This window comes from Pseudophryne corroboree, chromosome 4 (genome assembly GCF_028390025.1).
Source record: "Pseudophryne corroboree isolate aPseCor3 chromosome 4, aPseCor3.hap2, whole genome shotgun sequence".
NCBI classification, from domain to species: domain Eukaryota; kingdom Metazoa; phylum Chordata; class Amphibia; order Anura; family Myobatrachidae; genus Pseudophryne; species Pseudophryne corroboree.
This window is the reverse complement of record NC_086447.1, coordinates 754,283,507-754,305,453: the sequence shown is the minus strand read 5'-3', so window position 1 is coordinate 754,305,453 and position 21,947 is coordinate 754,283,507. Positions and strand designations below refer to the sequence as shown.

General features: G+C 46.2%; 1 protein-coding gene and 1 long non-coding RNA gene across 5 annotated transcripts in view; one reads left to right on the top strand and one right to left on the bottom strand.

The window, feature by feature from the left end:
* RALGAPA2 (Ral GTPase activating protein catalytic subunit alpha 2) overlaps positions 1–21,947 on the top strand; it is a 605,428-nt gene that overhangs the window by 149,119 nt on the left and 434,362 nt on the right. For 2 of the 3 annotated variants that reach the window (XM_063918174.1, XM_063918177.1), the window contains exons 13-17: positions 13,838–13,986; positions 16,681–16,792; positions 17,792–18,029; positions 19,183–19,347; positions 20,600–20,740. In XM_063918174.1, the coding sequence (XP_063774244.1) occupies positions 13,838–13,986; positions 16,681–16,792; positions 17,792–18,029; positions 19,183–19,347; positions 20,600–20,740 (805 nt within the window). The remainder of the gene's footprint in view (positions 1–13,837; positions 13,987–16,680; positions 16,793–17,791; positions 18,030–19,182; positions 19,348–20,599; positions 20,741–21,947) is intronic. The other variant, XM_063918175.1, reaches the window with a different exon arrangement.
* LOC134910311 (uncharacterized) overlaps positions 18,514–21,947 on the bottom strand; it is a 68,017-nt gene continuing 64,583 nt past the window's right edge. For both annotated transcript variants that reach the window (XR_010176166.1, XR_010176167.1), the window contains exon 3: positions 18,514–19,784. This is a non-coding gene — a long non-coding RNA (uncharacterized LOC134910311). The remainder of the gene's footprint in view (positions 19,785–21,947) is intronic.

The following is a 21,947-nucleotide window of genomic DNA, read 5'->3' as shown; positions in this document are numbered from 1 at the left end:
ACAAATATGGGCATCATTTATTGTTCATAAATAGGTTATATACTGTTTCCCTAGTTAGAAATAAATAAGATAAACATTTTCTCCACTGTTATTGTGTAAGCTAGTTGGTCATAATTATCAGAAAAATAATTTTTCCCAGTGTTATTGTTCAGCTTTTCTCAGTAATCAATTTCATGATTGCTGCTGGTTATGGTGTTCCAGTGGGTGCAGGATGGTTGCTGCTAGTTATGGTGTTCCAGTGGGTGCAGGATGATTGCTGCTGGTTATGGTTTTCCAGTGGGTGCAGGATGGTTGCTACTGGTTATGGTGTTCCAGTGGGTGCAGGGTGATTGCTGCTGGTTATGGTACTCCAGTGGGTGCAGGATCATTGCTGCTGGTTATGTGCAGGATGGTTGTTGCTGGTTATGGTGTTCCAGTGGGTGCAGGATGATTGCTGCTGGTTATGGTGTTCCAGTGGGTGCAGGATGGTTGCTGCTGGTTATGTGCAGGATGGTTGCTGCTGGTTATGGTGTTCCAGTGGGTGCAGGATGATTGCTGCTGGTTATGGTGTTCCAGTGGGTGCAGGATGATTGCGGCTGGTTATGGTGTTCCAGTGGGTGCAGGATCATTGCTGCTGGTTATGGTGTTCCAGTGGGTGCAGGATGATTGCTGCTGGTTATGGTGTTCCAGTGGGTACAGGTTCATTGCTGCTGGTTATGTGCAGGATGGTTGCTGCTGGTTATGGTGTTCCAATGGGTGCAGGATGGTTGCTGCTGGTTATGGTGTTCCAGTGGGTGCAGGATGGTTGCTGCTGGTTATGGTGTTCCAGTGGGTGCAGGATGGTTGCTGCTGGTTATGGTGTTCCAGTGGGTGCAGGGTGGTTGCTGCTGGTTATAATGTTCCAGTGGGTGCAGGATGGTTGCTGCTGGTTATGGTGTTCCAGTGGGTGCAGGATCCTGAGAGGTAGCAAGCACCTCTGGTTGGGTTAGATTTGTCATTGACTTGTTGGAGCATACAGTAGCCTATAGCATTCTTAAAATAACTACAATGATGAATTTCTCCTTCGTCCTAGAGGATGCTGGGGACTCCAAAAGGACCACGGGGTATAGACGGGATCCGCAGGAGACATGGGCACACTGTAAGACTTTGAATGGGTGTGAACTGGCTCCTCCCTCTATGCCCCTCCTCCAGACCTCAGTTAGATTCTGTGCCCAGAGGAGACTGGTCACACTCTAGGGGAGCTCTACTGAGTTTCTCTAAAAAGACTTGTTAGGTTTATTATTTTCAGGGAGCACTGCTGGCAACAGGCTCCCTGCTTCGTGGGACTGAGGGGAGAGAAGCAGACCTACTTCTGTGAGTTGATAGGCTCTGCTTCTTAGGCTACTGGACACCATTAGCTCCAGAGGGTCTGATCATTTGGGTCGCCTAGCTGCTCGTACCCGGAGCCGCGCCGCCGTCCCCCTCACAGAGCCAGAAGATTGAAGACAGGTGAGTAACCGAAGCAAAGAAGACGTCTGAAGGCGGCGGAAGACTTCAGTCTTCCTGAGGTACCGCGCAGCGGTCGCGTTGCGCGCCATTGCTCCTGCACACAGAGGCACTACATGGGTGCAGGGCGCAGGGGGGGGCGCCCTGGGCAGCAATATAAACCTCATTTTAAGGTACTGGCACAGTGTATCAGTGCATAGGCACTGTTAGGAGACCCCCGCCAGTGAAAATTAAAGTGGGACCGAAGCGCGCTATGTAGGGGGTGGGACTTCGTCCTTCAGCTCTGACCAGCGCCGTTTTCTCTCCACAGCTCGCTGCAGATAGCACATAAAATTGGTGTTGGTTGTTTATATAAACAAGCGCTTATAGGTCTGGGGCATTGTGCTTTTTTCTGACCGGTGGGGTGCTGGGTGTGAGCTGGCAAACTCCTTCTCTGTCTCTCTGAAAGGCCTTACTGTGGGTCTGTCCCCTTTAGCCCAGTGTGTTTGGGGGTGTCGGTACGTGTGTGTCGACATGGCAGAAACTGAATGCTCTTCCCAGGATGAGGTTAGTGTGAGAGCTGAACAGAATGAAGGAGTGACTCTGTCGGCACCGCCGACTGCTGATTGGGTTGAGATGTGGAGTGTGTTGAATAACAGTGTGGCTTTGTTGCATAAGAGGTTAGACAAATCTGAGTCTCAGAACCAAGCATGGAGACAATCCATTGGAGACGTGGTACCACTCACTCAGGCCCCCTCGGGGTCCCAAAAACGTTCATTTACCCAGATAGCTGACACCGATACCGACACGGATTCCGATTCCAGTGTCGACTATAATGATGAAAAGTTGCATCTTAAGGTGGCTAAGAGCATTCAATACATGATTGTGGCGATAAAGGACGTGTTACATATCACGGAAGACCCCGCTGTCCCTGAGACAAGGGTCTGTATGTATAAGGGGAAGAAACCGGAGGTAACGTTTCCTCCCTCTCATGAACTGAATGCTCTTTTTGAAAAAGCCTGGGAAACGCCAGACAAGAGGTGGCACATTCCCAGGAGAATTGCTTGGGCATACCCGTTTCCTTCTCAGGATAGGGTTGGGTGGGAGACAACACCCACTTTAGACAAAGCTCTGGCGCGATTGTCCAAGAAAGTGGCGACCCTTAAGGATCCTGCTGATCGTAGGCAGGAGGCTACCTTGAAATCTATTTATGTCACGACAGGTACGCTGCTCAGGCCAGCTGTGGCTTCGGCCTGGGTGAGTAACGCGATTGAAAAGTGGGCAGATAACTTGTCATCGGAAATAGACACCCTGGATAGAGAGAGCGTGCTTTTGACTCTGGGTATATCAGGGACGCTGCAGTCTATCTGAAGGAGACGGCGAGAGATATTGGCCTTTTGGGATCAAGGGCCAATGCCATGGCAGTCTCGGCTAGAAGGGCGTTGTGGACTCATCAATGGAATGGTGATGCTGATTCTAAGAAGGCTATGGAGGCTCTGCCCTATAAGGGTGGAGTTTTGTTTGGTGAAGGCCTCACGGACCTGGTTTCTACAGCTACCGCGGGTAAGTCCTCTTTTCTGCCTTTTGTTCTTCCACAGCAAAAGAAAACGCCCCCATATCAGATGCAGTCCTTTCGGTCGCAGAAATTCCGGAAAGGACGTGGGTCATCCTTCCTTGCAGCAAGAGGTAAGGGAAGAGGAAAAAGATCACCAGCTGTGGCAGGCTCCCAGGAGCAGAAGTCCTCCCCGGCTTCTGCCAAATCCACCGCATGACGCTGGGGCTCCCCTGCGGGAGTCCGCACCGGTGGGAGCGCGTCTTCAGCTCTTCAGTCAGGTCTGGGTTCTCTCGGGCCTGGATCCTTGGGTGCTGGAAATTGTGACCCAAGGATACAAGCTGGAGTTTCAAGACGTGCCCCCGCACCAATTTTTCAAATCGGCCTTGCCAGCTTCTCTTCCGGAAAGAGAGGTAGTGTGTACGGCAATACAAAAGCTGTATCAGCAGCAAGTCATTGTCGAGGTACCCCCGTCACAACGGGGAGAATTATTCAAGCCTGTTTGTGGGGTCCCGAAGCCGGATGGCTCGGTCAGGCCGATTCTGAACTTAAAATCCCTCAATGTGTATTTGAAAAGTTTCAAATTCAAGATGGAATCTCTCCGAGCGGTAATCTCCAGTCTGGAGGGGGGGGGGGGGGGGGGGGGGATTTTATGGTGTCAGTCGACATAAAGGATGCTTACCTACATGTCCCCATATATCCTCCTCATCAGATGTATCTGAGGTTCGCTGTTCAGGATTGTCAATACCAATTTCAGACGTTGCTGTTTGGTCTTTCCACGGCCCCGAGGATTTTCACCAAGGTGATGGCGGAAATGATGGTGCTCCTGCGCAAGCAAGGGTTCACAATTATCCCGTACTTGGACGATCTCCTGATAAAGGCAAGATCACAGGAGCTGTTATTAAAAAACGTTGCGCTCTCCCTGCAGGTGCTGCAACAGCATGGCTGGCTCCTAAATTTTCCAAAGTCGCAGTTGATTCCGACAACTCAGCTGTCCTTTTTGGGTATGATTCTGGACACCGAACTGAAGAGGATCTCCCTCCTGTTGGAAAAAGCTCAGGAAATCCAGAACATGGTCAAGGAACTTCTGAAACCGCCAAGAGTGTCGATTCATCGGGGCGTGGTTTGGACAGGCATGGAGTAGCAGTGGGAAGATCTAGCTCTCCATAAAGATCCTGTTAAACATCCGTTTTTCCCCTAACCCGTGGCTCCTGTGACCTGCCAGCTGGCAAAGGACGGTGTACTGCCCCTGTACATACCCGCACTGGTCCGGTGTGCGGCGCAGCTCCCTGCATCTGACCCCTCCAGTGTGCCGGCCCGGCTCCCTGCTTCTCTGCCCGCTGGGGCTCGCGGGACGGCACGTGACGGCGCTTCTAGCGGCGGGCTTGCCGTGATCCTCCGGCCGGGGGACCGAGACGGGGGAGGCCCTGACTGGCGGGCATAGCGCGGCTGTACTTGCCTGGAATCCCGCGGAGGTGCAGCGGACGGGTGAGTGCGGGCAGGAAAGCCCGCGAAGCCGCCATCTTGCAGGCTTACATATTTCTCCCTGCTCCTGACATCCTCTCCGTCCTGCGGTGCCGTACAGTGAAGTGAGCTGCGGCTGGGGCTGCCCCCTCTCTCTCTCTCTCCTGGGCTTAATAGAAGTTTACTGAGAGGTGCCATGAACATGGTCCCCCCCCACATCTACTGAGAAAGGTATATAGCTGCAGGAAGGGTAGGGGTGAAGAGAAAGAAAGGGAGAATACTGTTTCTAATTGCTTCCTGCATCCCTGCAATAGCCACACTTGTGCTCATAACTCTGCTTCCGTGCTGAACTACTCCTTGTACACAGAATACTCTGCAGTGTGCCCATAAGCCTGCTCTGCTCTGCTATATTATTGTTTATCATCTCTGCCTGACCCAGGCGGCCCCAGCCCCTGTGCCGACCCTATACTGATTGGAGACTTTTTTGCTGTAATATTCTCACGGCCCTGACTCCGCGTCCAGTGCTGCAATGGTGAAAGGAGGTCAAAATGCGGCTAACGCCGCTGCGAAACTGGAGAAATATGCTAGGTCGCAGCAGCCCTCTCATTCGGCAAAGCAAGGTGACGCTGACCCATCCTCGCCTGCGACAGAAGTAGCTGCCTCTGATCCCGCTGAGCAAGTTAACTCTACCCAGCAAATACTACAGGCCATTTCTGCGTCTGAACAGAGGGTTACAGACAGGATTGGGCAGGTGCAGGCGGACGTTTCTCTGCTTAGACAGGATCTACAAAAAATCCGGGAAAGAGTGGGTGAAACTGAACATCGGATATCGACTCTGGAAGATACTACATCACCCCTACAGACGAAAGTGGCCGACTTGTCTACCCAAATGGTATCTATGCAGGCTAAAATTTCCGATATAGAAGGGAGACTGCGGCGCAACAACATTCGTTTTGTTGGGCTCCCGGAAAGAGCGGAGGGCACCTCCCCGGAATCATTTCTGGAAACTTGGCTTATTAGTTTATTGGGCAGGGAAGCATTTACCTCTCAATTCGCAGTGGAACGAGCACACAGACTCCCGCCTAGAATGCCGCCACCCGGGGCTCCGGCTAGAACATTTATTGCCCGTTTCCTGCATTTTTAGGACCGCGACGCTGTACTCCGTCTGGCCCAGACGCAGGGCCCTCTCCAACTGGATGGACATAATATATCCGTTTTCCCTGATTTTGCCCTGGAGGTGCAAAAGAGTAGATCACAGTTTCTGCATATCAAACGTCAACTCCGTGACCGTAATATACAGTACTCTATGTTGTTTCCGGCCAGGCTGCGGGTGGTGTTTGATAACAACACTCACTTTTTTTTTCAACTCCTCAAGATGCTGCTGCATGGCTGGAACGACAGCCTCGCCCTCCTAGATGACATGTTACTGTACAATTGTTGGTTTATTGTCTCTTAATGCTAAGCCTAATTGTTTCATATTCTTATTATGCTAGCCACACTGTGGATGCATGTACAATGCTTTGATGGGGCAATGTTGTGCAGCCTAATATCGATGTTGGTTCTCGTGTTTTCCCCTTTTTTTTTGTTTTTTTTTGTTGGGGTACGCTGCTAGATATGTTTTTTCAGGGTTAGGGTACTACTTCTATCGGTATTCTGTGGAGAGCCTATGCCGAAGATAGTGTAGGGGAATTTCTTTGGGTTCTTGGTTAGGCCCCTATCCCTTAGTTTAGTTAATTTGGTGGGAGTTATGGGATCCAGGTATACCTTACGTTTCCAAGGTGATATAGGGTGGGTGTGGGGGGGGGGTTCGTTTTTTTTTTTTCATGCCATCAATTTTTGCTTGTGTGTGTGTGTTCTGTTATGATGCGCTATTTGCGAACGATATTGCTTTGATTTCCTCCGTTTCCAGGGACATGGGGGGACTGGTTGTCCCTATCCGCAGCCTACACTGCTCTGCGGCTCGGAACTACCGGGCTCTGATGTTTGTCTCTCTTTTATATCCTGCCACCCTTTTCTTGCCTACTTTCTATGTCTGCTGTTTCTGAGGAGCTCCGTCTGCTCAGCTGGAACGTCAGGGGTTTGAACGAAAAGATTAAGAGATCGTTGATCTTGACTCAGGTTAAAAAATACCAGGCAGACATAATTTGTCTCTCTGAAACCCATTTGTTTGGAGGTAGGGTGTTGGCGCTCAAGAAACCCTGGATTAGTCATGTTTACCACTCCACTTTCTCAGGTAGCGCTAGGGGTGTCTCTGTACTAATTAGAAAATCTATACAATTTCACCTAGACGTCTGTGAAACAGATCAATATGGCAGGTACGTCTTTCTGCGCGCCCATATTAATCGTAGGCTACTCCACATTTTGGCTGTCTATGTCCCCCCGCCATATAACAATGAGGTTCTGCGTCATGCTGCCCGATTTCTAGCCCAATCCCCTGATACCCCAGTGATATGCTTGGGAGATTTTAACAATGTGATGGATCATGCCCTGGACAGATGGAGAGAGTCGGTTGCTTCTCCCTCCCCTTCTGTATCCCCTACTCCGTTTGCACGACTGGTGGGGGAACTGGGGTTGGTGGATGTATGGAGGAGTCGCAATCCCACGGCTAATCTGTTCTCCTACCACTCCGCTACCTATCATGCCTTCTCTCGCATTGATTTGATCTTGATTTCTCCTGACTTGTCCCCTGATGTGTTGGCGGTGGACTATCTTCCTAGGGGTATATCGGATCACTCTCCTGTATCACTTACAGTTAGCGTTGGTTGGGAGCGCGGTGCAAAAATGTGGAATCTTAATCCCTTCTGGTTAACCTTATTAGGGGAGGGTGCGGATTTGGTTGCTGCCTGGGAGGGGTTCCAGATTTGTAATCTGCCTTACACCGACCTGGCGGTCAAACACGACGCTTTCAAAGCGTTCCTGCGGGGCTCCTTTATAAAACGAATATCTGAGGTTAAATTATCTAGTAAAAAGGAGGAAATGAGACTGGAGGCCCTGTGTCAGCAATTGGAATCCCAATATATAGCTACCCATTTACGTTCTGATGAACTGTTGTGGCGAGACGCGCAGGGAGAGTGGTCCGATTGCTTATTTGAGAAGTCCAGGCGTAGACTCCTTTTTGCGGGACATGCACACTATTTTCAGGCGGAGATGAATGGCAGCTATTTAGCTTTTCTGGCTCGGCCTGAATCTACTAGAACAATGATTCAATGTGTGAGGAACTCTGACGGCCAGATGTGTTACTCTGGCTCGGCGGTGTCTGAGACATTTCGTAGTTATTATTCCTCGCTATATACATCCCGAGCCACTTACTCCAATGATCAATTGAGGGATTATTTGGCTCGGTTGGATTTGCCCTGTCTGTCCCGGGAAGATTCTGGGGCTCTGGATGCACCAATTACTCTGGAGGAGGTGGAGGCTGCGATCCTGTCCCTTCCGGCGTCTAAGGCACCGGGTTGTGATGGACTTCCGGGTGAAGTCTATAAGAAATTTAGCAGTTTTTTTGCCCCCTATCTTTTACAATTGTTTGACCTATTGTTGGAGGGCGGGACTCTCCCTCGCTCTATGGCCGAGGCTAATATAATTGTCTTGCTGAAACCGGGGAAAGATCCCCTACTCCCCGAATCTTACAGACCCATATCCCTCCTCAGCACGGATGTCAAGATACTGGCAAAGATTTTGGCATCTAGATTGAACTTAGTTATTACAACAATCATTCACCCGAACCAGACAGGATTTATGCCGGGTAAGTCCACTGGCCAAAATTGACGTAGACTGTTTTGTCATCTGCAGAGGCGTGATCTGGTGGAGTCGGATGCGGTGGTGGCGTCTCTCGATGCAGCCAAAGCATTCGACTCAGTGGAGTGGACGTATTTGTGGGGGGTACTGGAGAAGTTTGCTTTTGGCCCTCGTTTTATTAAATTTCTCCAGTTATTGTATTCCTGGCCTGTGGCCCGTGTGACGGCCAATGGTTTCACGTCGGAGATGTTTGCGTTGGAGAGGGGCACTCGGCAGGGTTGCCCCCTATCCCCTGCGCTGTTCGCAATTGCCGTGGAGCCGTTGGCCGGCTTGCTACGATCTAATGGCGAGATTAGGGGTATTAAAGTTGGGGGTCATGTGGATGTTGTGGCCCTGTACGCAGACGATATGCTCCTTTTCTTGCAGGACTCTGAGGGCTCCTTGCAGGCTATGCTGCAGGTAGTGGAGGAATTTGGATTTTTTTCTGGGTTACTAATCAACTGGGATAAGTCGCATATTTTTCCCTTGTCTGGTTTTCTCCCTGAGAATACCCAGGGGGTGCACCCCTTGCAGTGGACGCTGCGGTTTAAATACTTGGGTATCTGGATCACGCCTATAGCACGTAGTTATGTGGCCCAAAATATCGACCCCATTATGATGTCATTTAAAGAAAGGGCTCATAGCTGGAAAAAACTACCACTGTCTGTCCTGGGTCGGGTTAATTTATTCAAAATGGTGATGCAGCCGAAGTTCCTATATGCCCTACATAACTCTCCGGTCTACCTCCCGAAAAAAGTCTTCACTGTAATTGAGGGCGCTATGACCTCATTTATATGGGGTAATAAACCAGCAAGAGTCTCTATTAAAACGCTGAGTAGGTCACAACTTTCGGGGGGTGCGAATCTGCCCAATTTGAGACTATATTACGTAGCGGCACAAATGTCCCATCTTAGTGAGTGGACTGGAGATTCCTTGGATCCAACAATGGGGGGGTCTTCTGGCTGAGCGGGCGAGGTGCTCTCCTGCTTTCTCCTTTTCTCCTCTTCAACTCCTCCTCTCTGGCCGTGCGGCTTCTGGTTTGCCTCCCTTGTTATTCCAAGCCTTGCTAATCTGGCGCTATGCGCATACTCTATATGATTGGGGGGGGGCAGGATGCCTGTACTCCGATATGGTTTAATAGTACGTATTCAGAGTTGTACAAGATATCTTCAGATAATATTTGGATAACTAAGGGTGTAATATTTCTAAATCAACTGTACCAAGATGGAGTGCTCAAGTCTTTTCAGCAATTGAAACTCGAATTTGATATACCTAACACTGCCTTGTTTCGGTATTTCCAGCTTAGGCATGCTGTGCAGACCCAGTTTCCTCATGGCCCGCCTCCAATTGAAGATTCACCCGTTAAGTCGTTGCTCACTTCTCTTAGTCGAAAGGGAAAAATATCTGTCATATATACTGCTTTGAATAAATAAATATGGCCCTGATCATTTGAATACACTTCGCATTAAATGGGAGACTGATTTGGGACCTTTATCCCAGGAGCAGTGGATCCAGATCCTGGGCTCCATTAAATATACTACGCCATGTATACGATATAAGCAAGTCTTTTTTTACATTCTGCGCAGGGTGTATCGAACTCCTGTCACTATGCAAAGGGCTGGTCTTAGGGATAACTCTTGCTGCCCCAGATGCCGGGAGACCGATGCCGGATTTTGGCATTTGTTATGGGACTGCCCTGTAATTTCCCTTTTCTGGCGTAAGGTATGGAGTGACATAACCATGACTGCTCCATCCCTCCCCGTATTAGACCCCGGCCTATGCCTGTTTGGATTGGATCTTGAGGAAACACACTCTGTCGTATTGTACAAATATGTCCTGTGTCTAACTACGCTGGCGAGGGTTGTCATTGCCAGAGTTTGGTTCTCAGCTGACATGCCTAGGGTGGAGCAATGGAGGGCATTAGTAAATTCAGTTATACGACACGAGAGATATATGTATAAGATACCGGGTTCCTCCTCTCAATTTACAGAGAAATGGGACCGCTGGTGCAGCACAAGGCTGAGCAGACCGGTATTGGACACCTAGATCCTCTTTACACAGATATCGTTTACTTTGGAACCTTAAGTGAATCTATTTGACACACACACTACATGTTGAATTCAACATATATATTTTTATTGATGGCAATTGTTACAGTTAATAGAATGCTGATGTTTGTTTTAAGTTATGTATAAATGTCAAAAAACAAATAAAAAAGTACTTGATTTAAAAAAAAAAAAAAAAGAGTGTCGATTCATCACTGCACTCGAGTGCTGGAGAAAATGGTTGCGGCCTACGAGGCCATTCCGTTTGGCATGTTCCATGCAAGACCGTTTCAGTGGGACCTGCTGGACAAGTGGTCAGGGTCCCATCTGCAAATGCACCGGAAGATAAGCCTGTCCCCCAGGGCCAGGGTTTCTCTCCTGTGGTGACTCCAAAGTTCTCACCTTTTAGAGGGTCGCAGGTTCGGCATCCAAGATTGGATTCTGGTGACCACGGACGCGAGTCTCCGAGGTTGGGGAGCAGTCAAACAGGGACAAAATTTTCAGGGAAAATGGTCAAGCCAGGAAGCTTGTCTGCACATAAACGTGCTGGAGTTAAGGGCCATCTACAACGGCCTGCGGCAGGCGGAACAGCTTATTTGCGGCACATAAACCGCCAGGGCGGAACAAAGAGCAGAGCGGCGATGGCGGGGGCCACCAAGATTCTTCGCTGGGCAGAAAAACATGCAAGCGCTCTGTCAGCGGTCTTCATTCCAGGAGTGGACAACTGGGAACCAGACTTCCTCAGCAGACACGATCTCCATCCAGGAGAGTGGGGTCTTCATCAAGAGGTCTTTGCAGAAGCGACAAGTCTTCCTCAAATAGACATGATGGCGTCTCGCCTTAACAAGAAGCTTCAGACATATTGTTCCAGATCACGGGACCCTCAAGCAATAGCAGTGGACGCACTAGTGACGCCGTGGGTGTTTCGGTCGGTCTGTGTGTTCCCTCCACTTCCACTCATTCCAAAGGTGATAAGGATCATAAGAAGAACAAGAATTCAGGCGATACTCGTTGTTCCAGATTGGCCACGGAGGTCCTGGTATCCGGATCTTCAGGAATTACTCACCGGAGATCCTGGCCTCTTCCTCTAAGAGAGGATCTGTTACAGCAAGGACCGTGCGTGTTCCAGGACTTACCGCGGTTGCGTTTGACGGCATGGCGGTTGAACGCCAAAACCTAGCTAGGAAGGGTATTCCCGGGGAAGTCATCCCCACTCTACTTAAAGCTAGAAAGGAGGTAACGGTGAAGCATTATCACCGTATTTGGAGAAAATATGTGTCTTGGTGTGAATCCAAGCAGGCTCCTACGGAAGAATTTCAGCTGGGGCATTTTCTCCACTTTTTGCAAGCAGGTGTGGATGCGGGCCTGAAGTTAGGCTCCGTTAAAGTGCAGGTTTCGGCCTTATCAATTTTCTTTCAAAGGGAATTAGCCTCACTTCCGGAAGTACAGACTTTCGTGAAGGGCGTACTACACATCCAACCTCCATTTGTGCCCCCAGTGGCACCGTGGGACCTTAACGTGGTGTTACAGTTCCTTACGTCACATTGGTTTGAACCTTTACAAAAGGTTGAGTTGAAATTTCTCACTTGGAAAGTGGTCATGCTATTGGCCTTGGCATCCGCAATGCGGGTGTCCGAATTGGCGGCTTTGTCTCACAAAAGCCCCTATCTGATTTTCCATGAGGATAGAGCGGAGTTGAGAACTCGTCAACAATTTTTACCAAAGGTGGTTTCTTCGTTTCACATGAACCAACCTATTGTGGTGCCTGTGGCTACGGAAGCTTTGGCTGATTCAAAGTCTCTAGATGTGGTCAGGGCTTTGAAAATTTATGTAGCCAGAACGGCTCGGGTGAGGAAAACAGAGGCGCTATTTGTCCTGTATGCGGCCAACAAGGTTGGCGCTCCTGCTTCTAAGCAGACTATTGCACGCTGGATCTGTAATACTATTCAGCAGGCTCATTCTACGGCTGGATTGCCATTACCGAAATCGGTGAAGGCCCATTCCACTAGGAAGGTGGGCTCATCTTGGGCGGCTGCCCGAGGGGTCTCGGCATTACAGCTTTGCCGAGCAGCTACTTGGTCGGGGTCAAACACTTTTGCAAAGTTCTACAAGTTTGATACCCTGGCTGATGAGGACCTCATGTTTGCTCAATCGGTGTTGCAGAGTCATCCACACTCTCCCGCCCGGTTTGGAGCTTTGGTATAAACTCCATGGTCCTTTTGGAGTCCCCAGCATCCTCTAGGACGAAGGAGAAAATAGGATTTTAATACCTACCGGTAAATCCTTTTCTCTTAGTCCGTAGAGGATGCTCCGCGCCCGTCCCAGTGCGGACTCTATCTGCAGTAATTGTATATAGTTATTGCTTGTGTTACACAAAGGTTGTGTTGGTAAGGGTCAGACTGTTGCTGATCTGTTTTGGTTCACACTGTTAACTGGGTTTAGTTAAATGCCATGTTGTACGGTGTGGTGTGGTGTGAGCTGGTATGTATCTCACTCTTAGTTTAACAAAATCCTTTTCCTCGAAATGTCCGTCTCCTCTGGGCACAGTTCCTATAACTGAGGTCTGGAGGAGGGGCATAGAGGGAGGAGCCAGTTCACACCCATTCAAAGTCTTATAGTGTGCCCATGTCTCATGCGGATCCCGTCTATACCCCATGGTCCTTTTGGAGTCCCCAGCATCCTCTACGGACTAAGAGAAAAGGATTTACCGGTAGGTATTAAAATCCTATTTTCCTCAGTATACTGCAGAGCAGGGTTTCCCGAACATGGTCCTGAAAGCCCCCTAACAAGCCAGGTTTTAAGGATAACCATTCTTTAGGACAGGTGAATTAGTACCTCAATCTTTTTGCTTTAACCATCTGTGCACAAGCTTAGAACCTGGACTGTAAGGGTGCTTTGAGGGCAGAGTTCGGGTCACAGTCGTAGAATGTCTCAGAAATGGGATGTAGTGAAAATGTTAGAAGTCAGTGTCGACACAGTGTTGACATTTAAGATATCGACATTGTTAAAATATTGACATTAGGTTTAGGCTGCAGACGGGAGGGTTAGGAACAGGGTACAGATACTGACTGGAAGATCGAGTGCCTGACCCAGAAGTGACTGTCACGTGACTGCTTCAGCCGCCAGGTGAATGTAAGTCACCACTGGACCATCAGGACAAAATGTAAACATTCTAACTTAGTGACATTTCATCACTGTCTACATAATGAATGTCCACATGGCCAATGTCGACATTTCCTACCCAAGCCCCTAGAAATAGTTACAGTTAAGTCTACACTTGCAGTTGAAAGCTATTATCTTACTAGGAGGCAGTGGAGCAGTTTAATGGCATCCTGTTTAGTAATCTGGCTTGCTACATATCCCCAAAGTAAGGAAACACATTTTCAGGGCCTGTGTAGTAACCACTGTTAGGTGCAATAGAGGAAGTAATAGTTATACGTTACAAATACGGCTGGACAGCTGCTTCGTGGCTGATCAGATTATGCTGTGGTGCATCTTTTATATACAATTTTAAATCTTAAAGTTCGTTGTAACTAAATCTGTCATTATTCATTTCAAGGTTTTCTTGACCAACTCTGCCAACGTGTTCCTGTTAGAGCCTTGCCCGGATGTTCCTTTACTCCTGGAGGAGCAAGTGGAGGCCTGTAAATCGGTCTTAAGTATTTACCGGCAAATGATCATGGATCTTGTGATGGATAAAAAGACATGGTAAACTGTTACTTCATCAGATTTGTAGAACCATCATGTGGTAACACGGGTCATATGGAGTCACTAGTTACTCTTCATTGTAGACATGCTGGTATATAACCAATCACCCCTGACCATGCTGTCCTCATATAGTTATACTATTGTGCAGATTGTTAATGTGCCGCATCCGCCTGCACTGCAACATGTTGGTATCAGCTTCACACATGTATGGTGCTTGTGTGGCATTTATAGACTATGATGATGTCTCGTGAGACCATCAAAGATTAATGCCACCTACAATAGTTGTTAGTGGTTGCTATTCTCCTATGTATGGTACATAGATTCGGGTGCAGAGAGATTGTGACTCTCCTCCTGTACAGCTACAAGTCCAGGCTGGCTGGGCATTGGTATCCATAGACTGCCTCCGTGGGTATACTTTATCAATTTTATATAGAGAGCAGAGGGATGTAGTTATGTGACCCACTGTCACAGTAACTCCCCCTGCATGCCGAACCTTCTAAATACTGACAGTTGGCATGCCGACTAGAAGGGACTATTCCCATTTGGGGGTGTCCACGACACTTATAGAGTGGGAATAGAACCTGTGCCGAGTGCAGCTCACTACCAAGCCCGCAAGGGGCTTTGTTGTGCTTGCGCCTCCCCCTGCGGCATTCTGCGACCGGGATCCCAGCGTCGGGATGCTAAATGCCGGAATACCGGCCACCGGTAACACAACCCCAACCCGGGAGCAGATAATGGGCATTCTCTTGTACTGTAACTAATTTCTATGGTGCAGTCAACATAAAAAAAAGTATTTCTACCTCAAGAAAAAGATATTTCGCTATGATATTAGAGTGACACGCATGTTAAAATGAGCCTTGCTCACTAAATGTTCCATAGCATATCAGAGGTTGCATTTATGGGCTGAATTCAAATAGCTCTAGAAATTACCACGTGCTTGCAGCAGTGGCCCGGGGCTATTCAGTTGCAGCTCGCATGCTGCACTTAACGCTGATTTCTATTTGAGCCTTAGGGAGTATCGAACCAAAATCTGCGGCAAGTAGGGCTTTCCTTATTGCGGGTACTGCAAATGCGTTAACCCATAACTCCGGGCAATTATCATGGAATCTATGGATTAATGCGCATTAGCCGTGCGAGGGAAAGGGCTTGTAATTGAATAGCTCTGGGTGTAAATGTCCGATTTTCATCAAAGAACTGATAAAAGTGCCCTACATCTAGCAAGTAACTTAATGCAGTATTAGCAGCTATGTAAATGTTTCCTAAATAAATGTTTTTGTAAAACACACAATTCAGTTTAATTAAAGTAGTTAAGGTAGATGCCACTTAGTACGAGCCGCACGTTTATTGGCAGGTTATGTACCTCTCACTGATTTCTTTTCATTTTTGTCAATCCTGACAAATTATGATGGAAGAAGACATTTGTCTTTCAATATTTTTTTTAATTAAAAGGAGATTTTAGAAATCCTTAGAGCAATAAAAAGCTGTTTGTAACTTAGCAGTGCCAAGTTTATCAGGCTTGTATGTGTTTCCAAATTGTAAATGGTATTCCTGAGCCAATTCCACAGACTGACGAAAGCCTGATTCTTGTTATCTGGCCCTTAACATTCAAATGTTCTTAAACAAATTTTTTTTTTTGCAAAACAATTTTCCTATAAAGTTTTTGAAGATTTTACTTTTTGCCCTTGTTTTCTGATAGGCTGCATCACCAAAAAGGCACACTATCAACGGACAATAAAATTGTTCATATCTGGCCAATTTTATATAAAAAACAAAAATATACTGAGTAAATACTCCCGGAACAACAAATGTGTTTCTCAACAGTCCAGGTTCAATGACTATCCATGCTTCGGTACAGGTGACTTAATTAGTACTTCAGTTAGTTTGATTATACTATCTGTGCATAAGTACGGATAAACCTTAAAACCTGAACTGTTGTGGTGCATTAAGAACTGCCTTTGGGAAGCACTCTTACACATAACGCAGTGTCCCCCTCATTGATGATGTAGTACTAGGCAGTACGGATGGTGTAATGGTTAGCATACCTGCCTCACAGCTCTTAGGTCATGGGTTTGATTCCCATTATGGCCCTAACTGTGCAGAGTTTATATATTCTCCCCGTACTTGCGTGGGTTTCCACCGGGTTTTCCGTTTTCTTCCTACAGTCCAAAAATATACTGGCAGGTTAACTGAATCCCAACAAAAATTATCCTTAGTCTGAATGTGTCTGTATGTATATATAGATTGTAAGCTCCACTGAGGCAGGGACTGATGTGAATGGTGAAATATTCTCTGTAAAGCGCTGCGGAATATGTGTGCACTATATAAATAACTGGTAATAAATAAAAAATAAATGTAAGTACAGTATATGTGGGTGACTGCCCTGTTGTTAATCTGGCTCTGATCTGAGAAGCTTCTCAGATGCAGCCACCTAGGATCCAGTGGCTTCTTTGCTGCAGTAATTTCCTGGTAGTTCGATAGGTTATAGTCTTATGAACATTGGTTCAGCCAAAAACAGGCCGCTACCGCTGCATATGGACTCCAGGAATAATTTTTGGGAGGAATATTTGTCAGCAGGCTGTCTTTTTTTTCTATGATGTAATATTTCATAGAAATTCATGTGAAATTTGCAATTGGTTTTATGCATTTTAAGCTGATAATAGAGTACTAAAACTGTGCTTTCTCTTTTATTGCAAGGGAGCAGATGCTGCAGATACTACTGCGGATAACAGAAGTAGTTGTGCAGAAACCAAAAGACCCCTCCAAAAAGGACTTGTTCTCTCAGGACCTGGCTGGCGTATTGTTCCGGGTGGGAAGCAAAACCAATAACCGTTTTGTTTTATAAGAAATTTTGTTTTGTTTTATGTTTACAGCGTTGAGAGATTAGACAATATAACTAGGATTTATGCGCAAGGTGATTGACAGTCAGGGACCGTTTGGGGAGGCTAATGGGGAGTGGTGGCAAAAACAGAGATGTGTTATAACCAGCCGCGGCTCCTTACCCCTGTCTGGCCGGGGGAACTGACTGATCTCCTCCTGGCTCCTTTCCCTCCCGGTGACTGACGGTGATATCACTAGGAGGTAAGACTTAAGTCAGTCAACAGCGGGGAGGCAGGGCTTAAGTCTGGAGCAGGGCTCAAGTCCAGTGCTGGTAGACAGCAGGCTAGCTTCAAGAGACTGCTTTGACCGCCGCCCCTAGCAGATTGGGCTGCCATAATAGCATGGTAGTGGCTTCTCATGGGAAGTGTTCGCTTTGCTTTGGCAGTACGGGCTGGCAGTCCCAGGGAAAGAAAAACACCTCACCCTGGGACTGCCTGTCTGGCTGTGATTAACAGGGAGTGCTTCCAAGGGAAGCCACTGCTAGGCAGTCCCCACAGGTGTTTGACCGTTTTAGGGGCGTGCCCTGTCTTGCGTCTGCAATCCCATACGCAGGTACAATGTCTCCAGCGTCTTACTTCCTGCGGCCATGCAGAACTTAATTGACTTAACTGCGACAGACGCAGTTTCTTTGTACGCAGCCCTTGGCCAGTGGGCGTCCCAATTCAAATCCTGGCAGCTACGGCTGTTTCGTGTTTTCGCACATTATCTGCGTACACATTGGCAGCTGCGGCGGCATAGCATAGGACTGTGAATCAGGCCCAGTGATATGTGACAGTCAGTCAGTTTGGTGTGCATACAATAAGCGCCCAATTTCAGGTAGGTCCAACAACATCTCTTCACATTTACCAAAACAGTTATAAAAGCAAATACAATTATTAGCCTAAATTTCCTGTCTCTTCATTGCACTTAACAATTTTCTTCTTTACAGACGCTCATTGTAGCATGGATCAGAGCCAACCTAAGCGTTTTCATATCCCGGGAACTGTGGGATGACCTGCTGAGCGTACTTTCCTCACTCACCGATTGGGAAGAGCTTATAAATGAGTGGTCCAAGATCATGGACTCTCTCACTGTTGTGCTAGCAAGAAATGTTTATGGATTGGACATGTGCAGCTTACCCCTAGACAAGCTCAGTGAGCAGAAGGAGAAGAAACAGAGGGGAAAAGGTACATTGTTGTCTCACACAGGAGGATGGATTTCAGTGCTTTAGCCCAGTTTGGATTCGTGGGGTAATATTTATGGCTGGAGTGAAGTATTGCAGCAAGTGGCTTGTTAATACAGCAAGGGGGAGCACTGTCCCGGTAGAGTGTATACAGAGCATGTGTTACCAGAGAACTGAGCATTTCTGTATACCACTTGGTTGCACATATGCCACGTGTAGTGAGGCAGTCTGATGCACCAAGATCAGACTACACAAAAAGATACGGAATAAGTGCAAAAAGGTGTCTGAAAAGAAAAAATTAGTATCCTCTGCAATTGGCTTATAAATACTGATCCCCAAACACGTGAAATACAAGCTCACATAGTATACAGTGTATCACAAAAAATGGTCAGAGCACAGGAGTAATAAAATACATTTAAATGGACCCAACTCTTATCCAGAACTACATAAACGCAGAGGAGAAGATAAAGAAGCAGTTTCTGCTTGGTTTTATTGTCATATTAAGCATCCTTTTTTTATGCACACTAAAAATGGGAAATAAGCACGCTCCTTTCAAAAGTGTCCTCTATTTATAATGTAGTCTCACAATACAAAAATATTCATCGCGTTGAATTAGTGACATCTAGTGGCTGCTTAGTAGAACACGGTTTAAACACAGTTGTGGTCAGTAGACCATTATCCAGTATAATTTTATTCTAACCCAAATTAAGTATTTCAGAATTTTGTGTCATTCCATTCCCTATTTTATTTAAAATCTTTTCACTTTTATTACTTGTCCAGAAGAAACTTCAGCGACCTAGAACTTTAATGTTTCTTCAATCTGTTTTTCATTTTTATATTTTTAATGTTTCTAGTTTTAAAGTTTCTAAGCTTTTTTCTCCAAATGCAAAATGCAGTGTTTATTTAAATAGCATCTTACATTATTAAACTTTCCATGTGTTCTCCACACATCAGTAGTCTAAAATGTTACAAGGGTCCATTTCCATGGTTCCATCGTTATCGAGCTCACATCTCATCTTACTTATAATTCTAATATCATGGAATCTAATAATCTCAATAAGCTTCCAAATCCTAGGACTGAACAAAATACAGTGTGCTGATACAAAGAGGTTGTAGGCTGTCATTTGATAGCTTTTCTCCTTACTTCCTTATGTAAGGTGGCTTTCCAGATCCTCACAAAGGGGCTGCAGTGGGCCGGTCATTCTCTCTGAGCTGGAGAAATCACCCAGATGCACATGAACCAATGAGATTCCGAAGTGCAACTACCTCTGGGGCCCCAGGCGTGGAGAAGGCTCGGAACGTTGTGCGACAAAAAGCTACAGGTAAGCTTAGCTGTGCTGTTTCCATGATTGAGAGTATTACATTAATAAAGTAAGTAAATTGTAGTGTCACACCTACTTGTGTCATCTTCAGAGGGGCGGTATTCAGAGCTATTATTAGTGAGCGCCTTTTCATGAGTCTGCTTTAGTTATGTAATGGTGCAATGTCAGAGGCATTTATATTTGACCACACTTCTATCATCTGCAACATGGAGCTAATAGATACTAGCGGCAGATTTATAGAGGTTGTAAGCTTGCGAGCAGGGCCCTCTTTGTCTGCAGCTGTCTTGCTTTATCACTGTGTTTGTATCACACTATGGAGAATGCCGGGGCAATATTATTAAATAGCTGCTGCTGGAAAAAGTTTTGCACACATGGAGGTATTAGTTTTTGCTTCTTTCCCAGAGACACTAAATTGTCAGTAGCAGCTTGAAACACATCTGAAAGGCAAAACGAACAAAATAATGTTATTAAATAATAAAATAAAAAAATTTTTCCGGTGATATCACCTTTTAATCTAATTTCAATCAATAAAAATGTCAGCATGCGCAAAGCCAATATTGGTAGTAGCAGTGGGTCCTTTAAGGTTAGTAATCACAAACACTTTGCATGAAGCTCCCTTCTAAACTCCTCCCAAAAGAGTCCAGCAATAGCATTTTCTGCCTCCCAATCCGGCCCTGATCTTTAGCCTCCGATTATCCGATATTGACAGCACTGAACTCCGGCAGTCCAGTCCAGCTGTTCTCTCTCTCTCTCTCTATATATATATATATATATATATATATATATATATTATATAGGAAAGGAAAGAAGCAGCGGCACTCCGTCGGTGTAAACAATCAAATGTGTATTCAAATAAAACACATAACAGTGGTCACATACAGAACCAACGTTTCGGGGTCCTGAGACCCCTTTGTCAAGGTGTGAACCCTTGACAAAGGGGTCTCAGGACCCCGAAACGTTGGTTCTGTATGTGACCACTGTTATGTGTTTTATTTGAATACACATTTGATTGTTTACACCGACGGAGTGCCGCTGCTTCTTTCCTTTCCTGCATTATTGTTGACTGCGGAGGACACCCGGGTTTGCCATACTATACTGGGAGTGCCGGGCATCTCTACACCCTCTCTATATATTTATATATGTAGATTTTTTTTTTCCTAATTGCTCTTCAGTGCTGACTATTTACAACAGTCTGCTGTTAGTGATTTGACTCATTTCCTTATTTTTCCTGCTGTTTCCTATCCTATGAAAGCCAAGCGAAGTCAGTCTATCAGCAACTGTGTTCACCTGTATGAGGCTTTACCAGCAGCTAAAAGTGTTCCACATCTCCTTCACACTGTGAGCTCTCTCTTACCTGGTATCTCTTACGCTTCTTGCTCTCAAAAGCTTTCAGGTACTGTATCTGATTCTTCCTTCTTTCCCTGATCACTCACTGTGCTTCTAGACTAGCTTGTTCCCTGGCTCCTTATCCTCCAATATAGCTTGCTGTTCTATGTACAAGGAGTCCCTCTCTGTGCTCTAATCTTAACTCACACTGCTGCTTCATATACTACTTATGCATTTTATAGTTTGTGTAACCGTTGACATTTTTCATTAAGTAAACGATTAAATCAGTGTTGTGTTTTACTGACCGTTAAGACATATATGCATGTTATATAATTCTAGCAGGTTTCGAAAATGTTGACTATACTAAAACTGTATAGTTATAACATTTCCAAGTGTATGTGTGCATGCTGACAGTAGGCACTATTTTAATAAATGCTAAAATATTTATAGAAGGGACTGTTCTTTCATTTTTGGGTTGTATAGATTATCTTGTATGCAGTTTGTATGTATAGACACATGTACAAGCAGAAAGTGGCTGTAGTAGGGAGCTATTATGTACTGTAGTTGTTACACTGGGAGAGGCAATAGTGACAAATAACTGGGTTTGCGTACAGGATCCCGACAGGATGCCCTCACTTTTTGGATGTTAAGCTAACCCTACACCTAACCCTCCCCTCCCGCAGCTTAACTTTAACCCTCCCCCTAGTGCCTAACCCTAACCTCCCCCCTGCAGCCTAACCCTCCCCGGCATTGGGGATTCCGTCTGTCAGGATTCTCAGCAGTGCCGGAATTCCTGCGCCAGTGTTCTGACGCCGGCATCATGAACGTCTGATTGCCAACTACATCCCAAATAACTACATAGAGATACAGAAGATCTATAGCTTTCCTCTCGATTAAGTTGAATAACTTGTAGCAAATTCTGGCTCAGAAGTTGTTTTATTATTCATTGCCTAAAAGTTAATAACAATTAAAATGTGTTGTTTTTTTCTACTCATTTTAAGATCTTAATTTCTTAAAAAGATGTTCATGTTGAGAACAAAAGTATTAAACTATGAGAGGTCAAATTGTTAAGACCCCACTTCCATAAAAAAAAAATATATATATTAGTGGTATGATATGTATATTTGCATATGTGTGTGCCTTTTGTATACAGCTTCATATTTAATGCTGTAAACACCACGTGCAGCTAAGTGTAAAGATATCTCCAGTGATAAATGCGCAACTGAGTGTAAAGATATCTCCAGTAATAAATGCGCAGCCGAGTGTAAAGATAT